Consider the following 18534-nt stretch of genomic DNA (forward strand, 5'->3'; position numbering starts at 1 on the left):
TCAGAGAGCTTGCAATCTAGTGAACAAATATGGACAGATGGGGTATGTACAAGCAAGTTACAGATGGCATAAATAGACATCAGTGGGGGAACGATACTAGCATTTAGGAGGGGCTGGGAATGATCCTGTATGTCAGACACTATTTGAAACACTGGGGACAAAGAAGTGAAAATAGTTCCCGACTTTAGGGAAGAGAGTGGATTGTACACAGATAACATAAAAAGTCCTTTTGGGTGGGGATGGAAAGTGCTGACAAGTGGGAGGCAGTGGAAGGCTTTTCGCAGGTACTGGTGCTTCAACTTAAGTCTTGAAGGGAGATAGGGACTCCAGGAGACAAAAGTAAGAGCAGGGAGAACATTCAAAGCAGGAGGCATAGCCTATGCAGACATGGAGGCAGGGGATGCAAAATGAGCTTTAATTGGCATCTAAATGGATTTTTGGAACTATGGAGACAGAATGTGGATTGAAGAATACTATTTTCACCTTTTTTTTTTTTTGGTTAGTTTTTTCTTTCTTATGCTTTTTCCCTTTTGTTTTGATTTTCCTTTCACAACATGATTTATATGGAAATATAGATTGCTTGCTGCCTTAGGGAGGGGGGAATGAAGGAAGGGAGAAAGAAAAAGAAATTGGCACTCAAAAATCTTTAAAAAAATGAAAGTTGAAAACTATCTTTACATATAATTGGGAAAAAATAAAATGCTATTAAGTGAAAAAAATGGATATTTGATTTGCTCTAATGACAGATGCAGTGGTGGAAATCTGTTTATCAAAATGTTTCCCAAAGTAAAATAGATGTGAATCAGGTGAATTTTTTATTTCCCCTGGTGGATTTAGATAAAGTCAGGGTTAGTTTCATCACTGATGTCACTGAGGACAAAGACTAGAGCTTGTGCGTGTAGTTCCCATGACTAAGCTTGATTTGAAAGCCAAATTTAATTTCTTTTAGCCTGTGTGGTATTGTTGGTGCCTAAATATAGATTCAGGTGTTTGACAGTTCAATTAAAAATCAATCCATCAGCATGATTTGCTTGATTTGCATAAGTTGCAATCCAAATGTCTTAGCTGTGCTTTGGTGGGATGAGGATTTTTGATAACTCCTCTCACTTGACCCGTTGCAGGCCAGAGGCAGGGGAATGCTCTTCACTTACACTTTCAGATGCCACAGATTTGGATGGGATGACCATTGGCTTGAGAATCCGAGAATCTGGGTCTAAATCCCACTTCTGCTCTCTAATACCAGAGTGACCTGGATCACCTTGTTTCACTTCTCTGGGCCTCCATTCTTGCATCCATAAAATCCAGAAGTGGTATTAGCTGCTCTTCTAGTTAGTGAATCTCTGACATGAATAGAGAGGGCAGGGACCTCAGAATTCAGTTCTCTGGCTCAACTAGAATAGAGGGATTAAACGGAGTCTCAGCCAGGGCCAAATCAAGGTCTGTATAGACTAGAACAGTGTCGAGTCTGATCGGAGATCATAGGATCAGACTCGCAGTCAGAAGGAATTTCAGAAAGTTTTCAATTTGGCAGCACCTTCCTCCTCTCCCTACAGGTTCCCTTTGAAGCTTTTCTCTGAGGACCTTCTACTTTGGGGAAGCATAAGCTATTAGGATACTAATTCTACAAGTTATCCAAGACTTGCCCTTTGGAGTTCTTAGCTGCTAGAGTTAAGAGTTTGGAGTTAGGAAGACCTCTCTTCCTGGGTTCAAATGTGGCCTCAGTCACTACCTGCAGGACTCTGGGCAAGTCACATCATTCTGTTTGCCTCAGTTTCCTCATCTGTCAAATAAGCTGGAGAAGGAAATGACGGACCATTCCAGTATTTTTGCCAAGAAAACCCTGGATGGAGTCATGAAGAAAGAGTCAACAGGACTGAAAAATGTCTAAACAAAACAAATCTAATCCCTCCTTGAGATGAGAGGTCCCACAGAGCCATAAAGACCTTTCATCTCTTAAGTCTTTTATTCTCCAGACGAATTGTTCCTAGTTCTTTCAAGTGATTCAGTGCAGTATGACATGAATTTAAGATCCTTTTTTCACTATATTGGTTGCCCTCCTTTGGCTATTCTGTAGTTTATCAATAACTGCCTTTCCATTGATCCTGATGTGGTCTGACTGAGCAGAGGGCAGTGAGACTGTGCATTCCTAGTGCAGGAGACCCTCCTCTCTTACTAAGTCATTTGAGATGCTGTTACCTTTCTTGACTGATATATCACACAGCTGACTCATATTCAGCCAAATCATAGCCATCCTTTATTACTTAAGCCATTAGAGTTGGTCCATTTCTTCTCCATTACACATTTTCTTCTTGGTTTTATGGATGCCTTTTTTTTTTTTTTGTTTTAATGTGTATCAAACATCTTCATTTCTAATAGTATCCCACTCACCTCCCTTATATTAGCAATCCCCCTCTTGTAGCAAAGACTAGAAAATAAATGAGAAAAACAGTTCAGCAAGCCTAATCAATTATCACCGAAATCTGACAATATGGGCCATCTTCCATACATGTAATCACCCATAACTGAAAAGCGGGGAGATAGGATTCCTTTCATCTATACATACGCTTTTGCTGAATATATACCCTGTCATTCTTTATGTAGTCATCCCTTTAAACAAAGGTTAAAAAAGAAAAAACAGATGGTTTCCCCAATATAACCAGTTCATGAACAATTTCTGCCAGAGCCCCACATCCATTGTCCTCCTATCTCTTGCACTGATAGTGAAGAAAGTTCATTTTCTCAACACTTCACAGAGGCCAGTCGTGGTCATTATATGAAATCTGGTTTCCTTCTTTCCAGTTTTCTTGTTTCTTTCCCATTTTCATTGTTGTAGTCATCTTACCTATCTTCCTCAGAAAGGCTGTTGTCTAACCATATGTCCACTGTCTTTTACTTTGATTCAATAAGCCTTAAGTACTTATTGGATGTCAATACTCTATGAGGAAACATTAAAAAGATAGAAGAAACGAAACATCTCATGGTCTCTAAAAATTGTTTCCTCCACCTCCACATCTTATTTCTCTAGATTCCCCCAGGGATATGGTAGAGCCCCTTCCAAAGCATTCAAATGCTCTCCTTCATAGGTATCCTTTATTACTTAAGCCATTAGCTGGGAGTGAGAGGTGACTGGTTAATCAATGGCAATCGATTTGCCACCAGTCCCTAATTGTCCCACTAAAGTGTCTGAGAGGAGAATCATTGATAATATACTAAACATCTCCTCTTAGAGCAGTTAAAGACAAAAGTGGGGAAAAATGGATATTTATGTAACTGACATATACAACAGACAGAAGAGATTATATTGATTAAGAATGGGAAACCTGAAAAAAAAACAACCATAAAATGAAAAGATTAGATATTGGATTCATCTCATTCAAAAGTTAAAAACAAGGATATACACAGAAGGCATAGATTTTGAGTGCCTTAAAAAAAAACTCATGATAAACTTCTATAATTTAGTTAAAAGTTTTACCTTGTAATTATTCCAACAAGTGGAGAATCTTATCTATACAGATAGGCCTTGCTTTGAGAAATTTCAATGCAACAAACATTGTCATTCTGTGTGTCAGGCACTGTCTTAGGCACTGGGGATGCAAAGTCCCAAAAGAAACAGTCCTTGCCTTTAGAGGGAAGCCTATAAGGAGATTGGATGCCTGTAGAAAAATCAAACCATGAGTTGGCAAAATCAAATTATGAGTTTGATGGGGGTGAACCCTCAAACTGTGTCCCCTTTAATCTGTAAAAGAATGGTGATTTGGGGTCTCAGGTTCTCTCCTGGGAAAATCCTGCAAAACTCCCAAGTTAAGTGGTTTCATTCAATAGGAGATCTTAGTCAAATCACCCTCCATTGAAACTGAGATCTTTTGGGGTGGCCCAGATCCCTTTCAGGGAATTCCCATACTCTGGGAAAAAGTCTTCAAACTCCCAGTGAAGTGATTTCATTCAACTGGACATCTCTGTCTGATGGTCTTTTATTGATTAGCCCAGACTGCTCCCAGCTCCAGACCAACATTTGCCCGTATAACCAGGGGTCTGTTAACACACCTTTGCCAAATTCCTAATAAGGAACTTTGCCCGCTAAGAAAGCCTCCTCCTTAGTGAACTATAAACTTCCCTTTTATCATGCAGACTTCGGGTGTGCAGATTCTTTCTCATTGGACCTGCTCTGACCAGAGGGAATTCCCCACCCCAATTCTCACACCTCTTCACTATCACTAGCACCACATCAAGTTGGACATAGAGGAGAAGATGAGGGAATTAGAGGTTAGAGAAGGAACAACTGGGAATAGAGAAAGTAAAGACCTTGTTGGGACCTAAACTGATTTTTGAAGGGAGCTGGGACTTTCTTGAGACTTTTGAGATGGTGATTTTGGAGAATATTCCCAAATGGAAGAAGGCAGGAGAAAGACTGTTCTTCTTGGGCAGCAGACTAGGAGAGAGAATGAGGTGCTAGATCCACAACTTAAGCTGGACCTAGATTGTGAAGGGCTTTGGATGTTAAGAGGAGGAGTCTCCCATCTTGTTCTGGTCTCTATAGAGAGTCCCTGGGATCAAACCAGCCCTTTTTGATATTGCAGAGATCCAGATTTACAAAACCAATAGATTATATCTATCATTTTATCAAATAGTTGGCTGTGGGCTTAAAAAAATCTAGTAGCTCTATTCTCATGTTTAAGTAGATTTTCTTTACTCAGACTGGACTGAGAGATCAACTTTTCAATTGCACACATAGATTTGTTGTTTGTCCTTCATTCTCAGAGAGGATCGGTGATAACAGCAGAGTGATTCTTGACTTACAGTGAATTGGATTTAAGTGAGGCAGGACTCTGCAAAGTCATTCTCCGCCAGAATCATCGGAGCCCATGGCAAGATTTTGTCAGTTGGGATGACTAGTGATGGTCCTGAATGCAGCGGTACAAGGTGGAGAACAGCTTAGTGTGGGATTGTACTTAAGGCCCCTCAACATTCCCTTAAAATTGGGAAAAGACGATTGTTATTTGGCATTTTATAGGTGGGGAAGTTGTGGCACAAGGGGAGGCAACTTGGGTTTTGTAATTCTATTTAGTTCTCAGGGCACCAGACTGCCCTGAAAGGATTTACTTGTTGATTGAGTTGTTGTATTAGACTGACAGTGACTAGAATCACATCTTAACAAAATAATTAGTGTAGAGACTCTGGCGATATTGAACATTTCCTGGCTTATATAAAGTTAAATAGAAAAAAGAGGATTGAAGTTGATGTTATGAATCTTTGTTGTATATAGCTTTTTAAAAAAGTAATTATAAAATTTAACATGCTAGTTTCCACACTACTCTGCTTGTCTGTGGCCCTTTCTGAGTTTCCATCTGCTTCTGTTTGTGTATTTATAAAAAATGTTCATTGATCGTCTTCTCCCACTTTTTTTTGTATCACATTCTCTACTCTATTCTCTCCCTTAACTTTCTCTTCCTCTCCCTTCCCCATACCAAAAAAGTCATCTCTTGTGACAACTAGAATCAAGTCAGAAAAAAACTACATAATTGGATGGACGATTGCTCTTAAATTTTGCGCCTCTGGTCAAAGAGATGGAAAGTGTGATTCATCACTGGGAGCCACAATGGGTCATTGCATTGGTCATGGTTTCAAACATTGGAGTCATTATATATTGCTTTCTTGTTTCTGCTTGCTACACTCAACATCAATTCATATAAGTTCACCCTGGTTTCTCTGGATCCACTCTCTTAGCATTTTTTCTGGTGCATAAAATCCTTTTACACTCCTATATTGGAAACTGTTCAGCCATTCCCCAAATGATGAACAACAATTTCGTTTCCAGTTTTTTTCTAACAACAAAAAATTGTGACATAAAGTATTTTTTGTGCATAAGAGTAGTTTTTCTTTCTTTGGTCTCTCTGGAGGATATGCCTGGCATTTCTATGTCCAAGGGTTTGTACAGCTCAGTGATTTTGAGAGATATTGCTCTCCAGAATGGCTGGATCAATTCACAGCTTCACCAGCAAGGCAGAGGATGCTCCTCCTTCCAAAGCCCTTCCAACATTTGTCATCTTCCTTTCTTGTCATCCTTGCCAATTTATTAGGTGTGAGGTAGAAGCTCAGAGTTGTTTTAATCTGCACTTTTAAGTGGTTGTTGATAGCTTCCTTTTGAGTAATGCCCTCATGTCCTTTTACCATTTATTGCCATATGACTCTTGTTCTTAGGTTTGAATCAATTTCCTGTATATCTTAGATATCAGAGAAACTTGTTGCAGATATTTTTTGATATTTAGCTATTTCCCCTTTCATTTCCATTCTTATTCTCATTGATTTTATGTAAAATCTTTTCAATTTTATGTAATGTTTTACATCATTTTATCTTTAGTGATCCTCTCATTCTTTTATTCAATTAAGAATTCTTCCTTCATCCATTGTCATGAAAGGTATCTTCTTTCCTGTGTATAAATGGTTTATGATATAAACTTTTATAATTATATCCTTTTAGAGCTCATTGTGGAATATGGCATGAGGTGTGGGTCTCACTGAATTTCTGCCAGATTGCTCTCTAGTTTTCCCAGGAGCTTCTGTGGAATAGTCAATCCTCACTCCAGTGATTGGTTGGCTCTTTGTGCCTTCATTGTGCCTTCTTTTTGGGGTTGGGAGTTTTAGTTTATGTAATTATGGTCTTAATTTTTTTTTTTTTGTTCCTCTAGGTCAGCAATTGAAGGCTAGTAAAAGCAGTTTCTGTAGGTGTAAAGTACATTAGATTCAGAGTCAAAAGACCTTGGTTAGAATCCAGTTCTGTTGCTTAGTTAGATGTATTACCTTAGACAAATCAGTTACTGTCTCAGCCTCAGTCTACTCTTCTATAAAATGGGGCCATCATTTTTGACCTCCTTACTTCATAGGCTTGTTGCTTTGGTCACTTGAAATTTTGTGTACGCAGCAATTTTTCCAATACAAAGTGCTACATAAATATCAGACGTTATTAGGTATTTGCCATGACTCTAGGTAGAACTGGTGACTGATCTGGAAGAAACTGGTTGGACCTAATAAGCAGAGTACTGGATTTTAATCATCATCATTGTTCTCATTATGTCTTTAAACATTTTTAGCTTTGTGACCATGAGTAAGTCACTTAGCCAAGTGGAGTCTCAGTTTCCTCATCTGTATAATAACGATAGTAATACATGTAATATGTGCCTTATAGGATTGTTGTAAGGCTTGCATGAGAAAGTGGATTTTAAACTTCTTTATGAATTTTAAAGTTCCGTCTTATTATTCTCACTATTGTTGTTATTCTAATTCCTGATTCTTAGAACTATCTATAGGCAAATCTGGCTGTAGAAAAATTCAGTGAAAAGTTGCATCCATTGAGATTGTTACCTAAAGATCATTGGCAAAGTTTTCTTTTGTATAGTATGGATCTTCTGCCAAAATGTTGTGATTTTCTGGATCTCCAGCAGAAATGGGTCTTGTATAGTCCCATTTATTGTCATGGTTGACCCTTCTCTGCAATAGTGGTGGTGCTCCATCCTTTCACTTCTGGCTTGTCCTTCTTGAGACCAGGAGCATCCAGAGGAGCTGGATTATACAACCAGCCATGGTTAGAGGTGCAGCCTGCAGCCTTGAAATAAAATAGAGCACTTTGGGTTTTTGAAGGACCAAACGTTAGCCAAATACCCAAAGACCCATTGCTTTTTATTTTTCTTTACAAATGATATAAAAAGTTTCTTTTTTCAAAATTCATTATTTATTTTTAACATGCTTTTCTTTTTAAATTTTGAGTTCCAAATTCTCTACCTCCCTCCCATCCACTGAAAAGGTACAATATGATAGCAGTTATACATATGAAATAATGCAAAACATTTGCATATTAGCCATATAAAAAAGAAAAAAAAGAAAATTATCCTTCAATTGGCACTCAGAATTCATCAGTTTTCTCTCTGGAGGTAGATAGCATTTTTTAATCATAAGTCCTTTGGAGTTCTGTCAAATCATTATATTGATTGGAGTAGCCAATACTTCGACAGTTGGGCTTCTTTATAATATTGCTGTAACTTTGCACAATTATCTCCTGGTTCTCACTTCACTTTGCATCAGTTGACATAATTCTTTCTATGTTTTTCTGAAACAATCTTCTTTGGCATTTCATCTAACACAATAATACTCTAACATAATCATGTGCCAAAACTTGTCCAGCCATTCCCCAATTGTTGAATATTCTCCCAATTTCCAATTCTCTGCCACTGCAAAAAGAGCTGCTATAAATATTTTTGTATATGTGGATCCTTTCCCTTTTTCTTTGATCTCTTTGGATTAGAGACTTCAGGTATTGCTGAATCAAAGTGTTTGCACAGTTTTATAGCCCTGTAGCTTAGTTTCCAATTGTTCTCTGGAATGGGTGGATTGTTTCACTACTTTACCAGTAGCAGGTCATTAATGTACTTATTTTAACGTTTGTTATTTCTGATAGGTATAAAGTGGCACTTTAGAGTCATTTTAATTTGCCTTTCTCTAATCAATAGTGATTTAGAGCATTTTTTTATATGACTATAACTTTGATTTCTTCTTCTGAAAAATACCTGTTTATATCCTTTAACCACTTATCAATTGGGAAATGGCTCTTATTTTAGAAATTTAACTCCGTTCTATACCCAGTATATATTTGAGAAACTTGCTGTAAAAATCTTGATATTACTTCTATTAGTTCGTTGTTCATGGTACCCTTTGGCATTATGTAGTTTCCCTGATTAGCTCTTTTAATTAGGTCTATTTTTGCTTTTGGTTTATTTGAGATCATGATTGCTAATCCTGCCTTTTTTCCCTCGTCACCTAAAGTATATTAAAAATTGCTCCAGCCCTTTATTTCAACTTGGTGTATATCTTTCTGTCTCAAATGTGTTTCTTATAAACAACACATTGTTGGATTCTGATTTCTTTTTATACACAACTGAGTGTATGTACATGTTCTTCTTACTCTGAACTTATTCCATTGAGAGTGAAGTTCAAGCAATTGCCTGCTATTCCGCCACCTCCCCTATTTCTCCTTCCACTCTCCCTTATGTGCCTCTCTTATGTAAGTAAATTTCCTCCATTCTACCTTTCCCCTTTTCTTTCTCTGAATGCACCTCTCTTTCTTATTCCATTTTTGGGGGAGATCACTCCAACTTAATCAACTTATACTCTTGCTTTCCTTTTAACGGCTATAATAATGACAAAGTTCTTGGGAATTACATGTATTATCGTCTTATATAGAAATATAAACAGTTTAATTGTATCGAGTCTCTTATGCTTACTCTTTCATATTTATCATCTTATGCTTCACCTGAGCTTTGTGTTTGAATGTTAAGTTTTCTGTTCATCTCTGGTCTTTTTTTCTTTTTAAATCAGGAATGCTTGGAAGTCTTCTCTTGGCTCCTGGGGCAGATTGGTACTACCTTGTTTTTCTTTAGAAAACCTCTTGAGGGATAATTGATGCCCTTCGGTGTTAGTACTCCATTATTTTGTATTGATTTCTTTCTTTCCCTGTAGAGAACATAAGTTTCTGGAGGGCAGGGACTGTTGTATTTTGGTCTCTGTAGTCCCTAGCACATGGTAAGGGCTTCACTGCATTTGTAGAATTGAATTGAATCTCTAGAAACAAGGCAATAAGTCATTGACCTGCATTGATCAGTTTTTTTTTTCAAATTCACCAGGCTCTAGATTTATAAGATAGCTTCAGAGGCAGAAGGGTGACCCGGAACTGCTTTGGATTGGTTTTTTTTCAGGCACCTTTTAGGTCTGTTCAGCCTGACTCAGGGCCCTTGTTCATAAGCGCTGTCCCTTGTAGCCCCTCTTATGGCACTGTGGAGCTGAGGGCTAGGCTTTTACTTTCAGTCCTCAGCTGTGGGGGGTCTCTAGCTATTAGAGTTTCATGGTGATTTAGTTTGATTATTCAGGAATATTCTCTCAGAGAAAATGCTTTACTCTGGCTCTATGAATACTAAGCCCTGGTTGGACCTCTAGGAGAAAATTAGCTTTCATGGGCCACGCCAGGGTACCTGGTACCTACTGGAAGGAACTTGTAACATCTGTCAATCACGGCTTTGGCTTGAACCTGGTTAATCTCCAGAGGCCCTTCATTACAATGGCAAATCACAAAGCTGATTGCTGAGCTGAGTGAGGGATTTCAGGGAATGAATTCCCCAGGTTTGGTTTTAAACTCACATCTCTGGCATAAATGAATTAAAGTGGTAGCTTGAAGGCCCCTTTGAATTTAAGCCCTGCAACCATATCTTCAAGATTTATTTCTCTTCCTAATGTAGTATTTGTTTTATCTTCTAGGCTAGATTTTTTGGTTGTGTGCTCTCATTTGGTCATCTGGCCTGTGATAGGGAATGCAAACAGGAAAGGATACAGGAGTTTCATTCGTTAATATTGCATATTAAAGCCTGGTTTATATTCAAGCAGAGCTATAACTAGGGCAGGATGCTGAAGGCTTTGTCCAAGGATACTTGGATTTAGAATTGGGTAGAAACAAGCATCTGGTTAGCCAGAATTGTTGCACAGAAAGCAGTTGCATGGAGCTTCCTCAGAAGTGTGCCTCCGAACCAGCACCCTCCATACGTGTCACCAGAGGAGCTTCTCTTAGCCAAGTTCTTTCTGCTCCCCATTTTTCTCTCTTGACATCATAGAATCCGGCCTGGAGTCACTGTCCCCCTTTCCTCTCCTGCTGAATTTGAGGGCAAAGTTAATGCTTGCTACAGGTGCTTTTGGACTTTTTGCTTTGGGCATAAACATCTCTAGGAGGAGAACTGAAACATCCACTCCAACCTGAACATCACCAGGCATCCTGACCTACGTGACACCCCTGGACTGCAGAAGAGACTGGGGCTGGTTTGCCTAATTCTGCCTCACTTAAATCCAATTCACTTGCAAGTCAAGACATCACCCTGCCAACTTCATTGGTCTTTGAAAATAAAGGAAGGATGGCGGTGGAGACAAGATGCCCAACCTCTCACCCAAACCACTCCAAATGCCTTTAAATAATGACTAAACACATTTTAGAGCATCAGAACACCTGGAAAGATGGAGCAGAACATTTTCCAGGTAAAGACAACTTAGAAGCTCAACAGTCAAGGTCTGTGACAATGGGCTGGGAGGCCAGTGTCCAGTCCCAATGCCGGCTGCCCCAGCACAGCCCCTGTGCTGAAGAACTCATCTTCCCCATTAGAATGTAAACTTCTTTGTCGTGTTTGTATTCCCATCGTGTTTGGAGCATAGTAGGTGCTTGTTGACTGCTGGACATGAGTCTTATGCAGACACACAAAAAACACACAAGTCAAATGAGTGACAGGAAGTTTGAATGAATGGGAATTGGATCAGCAGGCAAGACACTTGAGTTCTCCTTGTTTCTGTCGCTAATTCTTTGTGACCATGAAGGAGTAATTCCCTTCTTGTTTCATTTTCTTAACAAATGCCGTGTGGTGGGGAGCTTGAATATACCTCGTACCTCAGTGTTATCTGTAATCTCTCTCAGTTGAGTTTAATAAAGATTTATTAGGAGTATGAGTTTCTGCCTTCCTACTGGAAGGATACACCATATGCACAAATAAACATGGGGTAAAGAAAATTGAGAAGAAGGATAGAAAGAAAGGAGCGGACAGCTGGGGAGATCTGGGAAACCTTCATATAAAAAGTGATGATGGATGATCAGAATACTGAGAAGCACAGGTAAAATGGAGGGAATTACAGGCCTGGGCAGTGGGCCGGAAGAATGCTGGGGGGTGGGAGGTGGACTTACTGGGCTTAGGGAGTAATAGATGGCAGTCCAATTTGGTGGAAACATAAAATCTGCAAAGGGGAATAGGTGAAGTGAGAAAAAGCTTGTGGGGACTGCACAGAAAAGGATGTTAGGTGCTAGGCAGCAGAGTGGGGAACTCCTGAAGATCTTTGAGTAAGAGAGTCAGACTTGTTCCCTAAGAAGAGGATTTTGGCATTCATGTGGAAAGGAGACAGTAGGAGGAAGGAGCCATTTGGGAGAAGTTGTGCTGGGATGGTCACTGTCTAAGTGGATAAATGGGATGGTGGTCTGAGGGAGGGACAGTGCAGGAAGAGCTGATGAGGAAGAGGGAATAGGTAGGGACTGATCACACCATTACACTCTGGTGCTGTCCTCTGGAAATCTTGTCCATGTGTATGTTATCCCTGCCCTTGTCTTTTTGTCTTGGGTGACACTCTTCCATGGCCTACCATGCAGTATCCACCATGTCCTGGAGTCCTTCCTCCAGATCTTTCAACATTCTGCAGGTACCAGTGATAGAGGGATTCTGGGTGCGAGCAGCATGTCACGTCTCCCCAGCAATGGCTCATGCAAGAAATACCTTTTGAGATATCTGCTAGAACAAAGTTTCTTCAGCTGTCGGTTACAACTCAACATGGTGTCTCATAACTGAATGTGGGGATTGCAAAATAGTTATCAGGTGTTTGATTTATATATCTATTTTATATCTATCTATCTATCTATATCTATTTTATCTATTTTAGGTACTCACATACCCAGGGTCACTAAACATTTCTCAGGTAAAAAAGGGTCGTGAGTGGAAAAAATTTAAGAAGGCCTGGATTGGAAGAGATAGGTCTGGACAAAGAGGTAGTGAGCTGGAGGGATAATGGTGCTGTTTCATATCCTGCCTTTCTTATTTCCTTTCCAGGGAACTTCTGTTACATCTTTGTCCAACATGACCTATATGCACTTAGTTCGATGGGCGGTTTGGAACCCCTTGTCCGATGGCTTCTCTAAGAAGGTGGTGACCTTGCCCCTTCGAGGGGGACCTCAGCTCAACCCTGCCCACTGTTTGGTGTACAAGATTCCTTCAAGTTCCATGAGCTCAGAGGAGGTAATAATGCTAACTTGTCTCCTCTTTCCAGTGGATTTGGCTCGTCCTGTGTTGTTACATCTGTTGTCCTGCTAACACATACATAGTGACTTAAAATAACCTCGCTAGTCGTCCTGAGCCTATTTTCAGCCATGCTTCATATGCAGAATTTTTCCATGACAAGGACTTAGATATTTTTAAAATTACAAAGTGATATTCACTTTGTAATAAATGTTTGCTGAGTAGTTGAATTAAATCCAGCCCTATACTCACTGAAGTTAATTAATTTAATGACATAATACCTTTTGTCATTCCCATTTATTAATTAGTCTCTTGGGGAACTCTCGGTGCCCTAAACTCTTGAATAAATGCATTCTGTAAAAGAATCAACATGTGCCAATTTAAAAAAAAGGTTTCTTAAAGCATTTAATTTATGGGAAAAAGTTGAGCATATGTTTGGTGTCTTTGGTGGTAGTTTAGAGTCAGGGAACAATGTGATCGTGTAGAGCAAAGCTACTTAAACTGTGGGTTGCGATCCCATATGGGATCCCATAATTAAATGTGGGGGGTTGTGAATTTATGATTTATTGTCAATAAATGTTTGATTTATGTACCCATTTTATTTGTCAATCTACATGGGATCATAGAAAAATTTCTCAGGCAAAAAGGATCATGAATGGGAAAAAGTTTAAGAAGCCCTGGTGTAGGGGAGGAGATTCAGTGGTCTTTTGATCAGCAGTGTTGAGGAACGTAGAGGAGGCCTCAAAAGCCTTCTGGTCTGACCCTTTCTTTGTGTAGATGAGGAAAGATGGCTCAGACATGGAGGAAACAGTGCCAGAGTTTGGCTTCCAGATCCTCACACCGAATACAGCAGACTCTTTCGCAGCTTGCTGCCCCTCAGGAGTTGTCCGTCCTCTGCCATATAGTACCTGTGACACAGGGCCAGTCATTTTGTTTTTCTAGACCTCAGCCATCGTGTCTATTGCCTTTTTACATTTTGATATTGTGATTAAATTTTCTTAATCGTTAGGCGTTTTCATTGAGGCTCACATTTTAAAACTATGTTCAGGCCCTTTCTAGAGTCCTGTGTCCTTCATTCTGGAGGACCACTGTGACCTCAGGGAGGTGAATGACACACAAATGAGCTGGATTTCAGCGAGGGAGGGCTGAGCCAGCTCCCCTGCCTCACTTTCCCCTCCAGAACCTCTGGGTCCAGTGGCCAGATATAGATCATGACAAGTGGAGACGGGTCTGGATGTGATAGGAGATTCTGGCTTTTTTAAGCTAAAGATTTCACAAACCTTTTCCCATTACTAATTATCAGTTTTCTAAGATAGGAAAAAGGTTTTAACTGTTACTGACTCTTATCTCAATGGGTCATCTAGATTTGGACTCGAGAGACAATGTCATTTTTGGAGACAAAGCCCTTCCTTGATGGGCTGAGGTTACGGCCCTGGGACCCAAGCCAGTGACATCTATCATCGCCAGACCTTTCTGTCCTTATATAGCCGAATTTGGCTGCATCCCCACAAGTTCTCATTTGTCCTCTTTCTCTAGGAGATTGCCATCAGAAGTACCCGACCTTGAAACCAAGGTTATAGGAGATATTGTTGAAGACGCCATCGTTTGTTCTACTAAATTCTAGGCCTCCCATGATGCTGTTTTTCACCTCTCATCTTTTAGATGTGTCATCTGTGCTGGGGAGGAGGAACACTGGAGGTTCTGATAGCTTTCAAGAGCCATCTGTGCTACCCTGTACACTGCAGTCAGAATTTCTGAGACGCACACCGTGAGTCCCAGTGCGGTACAAATGCCATTAGCTAAAATTACTCACTGGCTTTACTCATGGTTGGACACAATGAGAGGTGAAAAACCTCTTCCTGGCACCTTGTTGTCCAGAAGCTGGTGACTCTGATGAGGAAAAGGTAGCTTTCCTGAATCAGTCAGTCAGTCAACATTTATTAGCTCCTGCTCAACTCTGAGGGTACAAAAAAAAAGCAAAAAGCCATATGCAGAATATGTAGGAAATAGTTAAAAGAGGGAAGGCATTGAAATGGATTGGGGTTGGGGAAGGCTTCCTTTAGAAGGCGGGGTTTTAATTGGGGCTTAAAAGAAGCCAGTGTCAGTAGTCAGCGTTGATCAGGGAGAGAGTTCCAGGCCTATGGGACAGTCAGAAAATGCCTGGAGCCAAGAGAAATGGTCAGCCAGTAGGTCAGTGACACTGAACAATATGTGTGTGTGGGAGGGTAGGGTTTGAGGAGACTAGAAAAGGTGGAGGGGGGTAGGTTGTGAAGGGCATTTTATCTGGTCTCCCAAAGGCAATAGGAAGCTACTGAACGAAGTCATCAGCTTCTCTCCATTTTCCTACTAGTTCAAGAATTTAAATAGACTAAGAGCAATTAGGGGGCAGCCAGGGGTGCCTTAGTGCACAGAGCGCTAGGCCTGAGTCATGAAGACTCATCTTACAGAATTCAAACCTAGCCTCAGACACTTACTACTTGTGTGATCCTGGGCAAGCCACTTAGCTCTGTGTGCCTTAGTCTCCTCATCTGTAAAATGAGCAGGAGAAGGAAATGGAAAACCACTCGAGTGCCTACAAAACCCCAAATGGGACCCTAAGGACTCAGACATGACTGCAGTGATTGAACAACTACAAAGATTTATTACAAGAACTTGAACTTTTGCTTCAAATTAAATTTGTGTATAAAACCCCAACAGCTTGGAGAATCTGGGTCTTTGCAGCAGGACACTCAAAAGAATTTGGGGATTTGGCCCAATAGGGATAATCTCTATACATAATTTCCAACATTTTTCTATTTCCTTCATTTGTGAAACTAATTTCAAGACAATGTAGTAAAGGTTTGAACTAAAGGTATTCTTCTCTTCGTACCTGAACATCCCCTTCTTTTTCCTGAAAGAAAGAACTATAGCTTAAAAGTTGTTTGTTTTTATTTTAAAGAAAACATCAAATGAAGCAATTATAATAGATAGTAATGTATTCATCAGCCTTATAGAAAACTCCAGATAAGAACACCTCTGAACCTTGTCCTCATCAAGAATTTTGTCCCATGGTTGATTTTGTGACCATTGCCACTCACAGTGCAAATACCATCACATGACATGAGTCATGTGATTAAAGTTGAAATTTAATTTAAACATTCTTTCTGGGGGAGAAACAGGGAGGTGGAACCTGGAATTGTCTTAGTATTGTGTGCTGAGCAAAAGTAAATAACATTAAAAGGGTATACAAGTCTTTTTTTTTTTTTTTTTTTTTGGATGAGAACTTATTTTCAGCATTGTTAATTTCAGGTTAAGCAAGCTGAGTTGGGTACCGTCCAATTCCAGTTCTCACTGAGCTCCGAAGAACACTTGGGAACCTCTCTTGAGCCCTCCAGCCCCATGAAAGAGGAGCTACAACACTCCAAGAAACCTCCCACATCCCCTTCAAGTGAGTGTTTTCAGGGTGCTAACTTTCAAGTACACAGCATGACTTCCATCTGTTCCTGGGAGAAAAAAGCACTTAATACTATACAGTAATCGCCAACTTTAGAAGGTGACTGCTGTCGATTGCTTTTAATTTGAACCCGTTAGTTGGGTTTGCACTGGCTGTGCTGCTTTTTAAGCTGTAAAATTGAATGGTGATAAAGTGGGGCGCAGAGGTTTCTAGTCTGTCAGTTTGTACCATCATTTGAAGACACACACAGCTGGAGCTCTCTGCAGAAACAATCCCCCCTTCTCCCCAGAAGTCACTAAATGTGGCGCCCTCGGACACAAAGATTTTCAATATTGTGGATTCTCCAAAAGCCACTGATTGCTGCCAGTGCCGTGTCTAGGGAATATGTCCTTTTTAAAAAAGTCCCTACTAGAAGAAGCATCGTCTGAGAGCCGGAGGCTTGCGATGCTGCTGTGGGTCTTTAAAGTGGAGTCCTAAATTGCTACAAGCCAAGGCTACGAACCGAGTTAAAATGCCTTGCCCTAATGGCAGTACAGGTGTGTTTCTGTGGCTTAGTGATGGCAAAGCTGGTTCATAATGTTTCTTCATTTAGTGTTTGCTTTGCTCATTGGTTTTTGAACTACATGGATAGTTTTATATTCTCCATCCATCCTTTTATCCTTCCATCCTTTCATCCATCTATCCATAGTTAAGAAGTGCTTTGATGTACATCATGATGGCATCAACAGTAGTTTTCCTGGGCAGAGTCTGGCTGAAGTGGTGATAATATCCTCCCAAAAAATTGCTGTGCCTCTGAGCTCCATCTGAAGCCGAGACGAGTTCCTTATTTCTGAGGGTTAGGTTAGCTTGTGTGTTGAACCTTTGACCTTTGGTACTCAAGCATCTCTCTTGGGGAAGGTGTTGTCAGAGAATCTAGATGATGCCTATTTTTGGATCCTACACTAACGATGGTGAATGGTCAGAAATGGGAGAGACAAAAATAGGACTCCAAACAGATTTATCCTTTCAGTCTTTCTGCTATTGTGTCTGAGCTGTGAACCTAGGAAAGAAGAATCATAAGGATGCCTATTTTATCTGTAGAAAAAAAAGTAGAAAATTGATCTCTGAGATAGATTATGTGACTTTGAGTGACATGATACAATAAGCTGAGCTCAGGGCCATGATACACAAGAGATTTATTTATTAGCAGATGACAGCACTATTAAAATAATTTAATCTGCTTTCTTACATATATTTGTAGATGGGACTTCAGGAAGGTCTTTTTGACAATTATTTCCAGGCTGTAGGTCTTTTGTAAAGGCACGGTTCATTTTATTTTGTGCAATTGTTTTTTGAGAATGGATACCTCTGTTACCTTGGTCTCACATTGAATAAAAATGCTTATTTCTGGAAACCTAGGATGTTGGTACTCATCTTTCTGCTCACTCAAGTTTTGTTAAAAGAACTAAACTCTTACTCATTAGGAGAAAAGAATAATTAATTGTATTCATACAAAGTACATCATCAAGTTGCATTCTTCTCTGAAGGTTGGCTCATTCTACTGGTTTAAATACATTTTTTCTTTTTATGACTGTTCTCATCATAATTGTTCTTCACATAATTCAATATCGCTATTCAATATGTTGGTTTATTATAGTACCTTATTAATGTGGCAGCAGTCCTGAAGTGCACAGTAATCCTTGTACTTGAGCTATAGCCAGAACATTCATCTACTCAAGTGGATTCTGCTAGGATACACCTTGTCGAAGTGATTAGTGGGCACCTAGCTTCTGTAAGGGATATACTGAAAGGGTGGTTGGATGAAGGAGGGAAAAAAGGAAGGAAGGAGGAAGGAAGAGAGGAAGGGGAGGAAGAAAGGAAGGAAGGAAAGAAGGAAGGAAGGAAAAAGGAAAGAAGGAAGAGAGGGAGGAATGAAGAAGAGAGGGGAAGAAGGAAGGAAGAAAGGAAAAGAAGGAGAAAGGTAAGGAAATGAAGGAGAGAGGAAGAAAGAAAGGAAGGAAGAAAGAAAAGAAGGAAGGGAGGGAGGGAGGAAAGAATATCTTATTAAAAGCTTGCTTGTGTGCCAGCACTATGCTAAGTGCTTCACAAACAATTTCATTTGATACTCACCATACCCTGGCAGGTTATCATTATCATTCCTGTTTTCCTCTTGAAGAACCCAAGTCAGCCATTACCCAGGTGTCTGGGTCTGGGTCTGAGCTCAGGCTTCTGGCCTCCATTCCACTTTGATGCCTGTTTGGTCATAGA

At 40.0% G+C, this 18534-nt stretch overlaps 1 protein-coding gene across 4 annotated transcripts in view; it reads left to right on the forward strand.

The window, feature by feature from the left end:
- Positions 1–18534, forward strand: part of NPHP4 (nephrocystin 4) — a 162430-nt gene that overhangs the window by 73199 nt on the left and 70697 nt on the right. For all 4 annotated transcript variants that reach the window (XM_051988713.1, XM_051988711.1, XM_051988710.1 and 1 more), the window contains 2 exons: positions 12669–12854; positions 16143–16281. In XM_051988713.1, the coding sequence (XP_051844673.1) occupies positions 12669–12854; positions 16143–16281 (325 nt within the window). The remainder of the gene's footprint in view (positions 1–12668; positions 12855–16142; positions 16282–18534) is intronic.

This window comes from Antechinus flavipes, chromosome 3 (assembly GCF_016432865.1).
Source record: "Antechinus flavipes isolate AdamAnt ecotype Samford, QLD, Australia chromosome 3, AdamAnt_v2, whole genome shotgun sequence".
Lineage (NCBI taxonomy): Eukaryota > Metazoa > Chordata > Mammalia > Dasyuromorphia > Dasyuridae > Antechinus > Antechinus flavipes.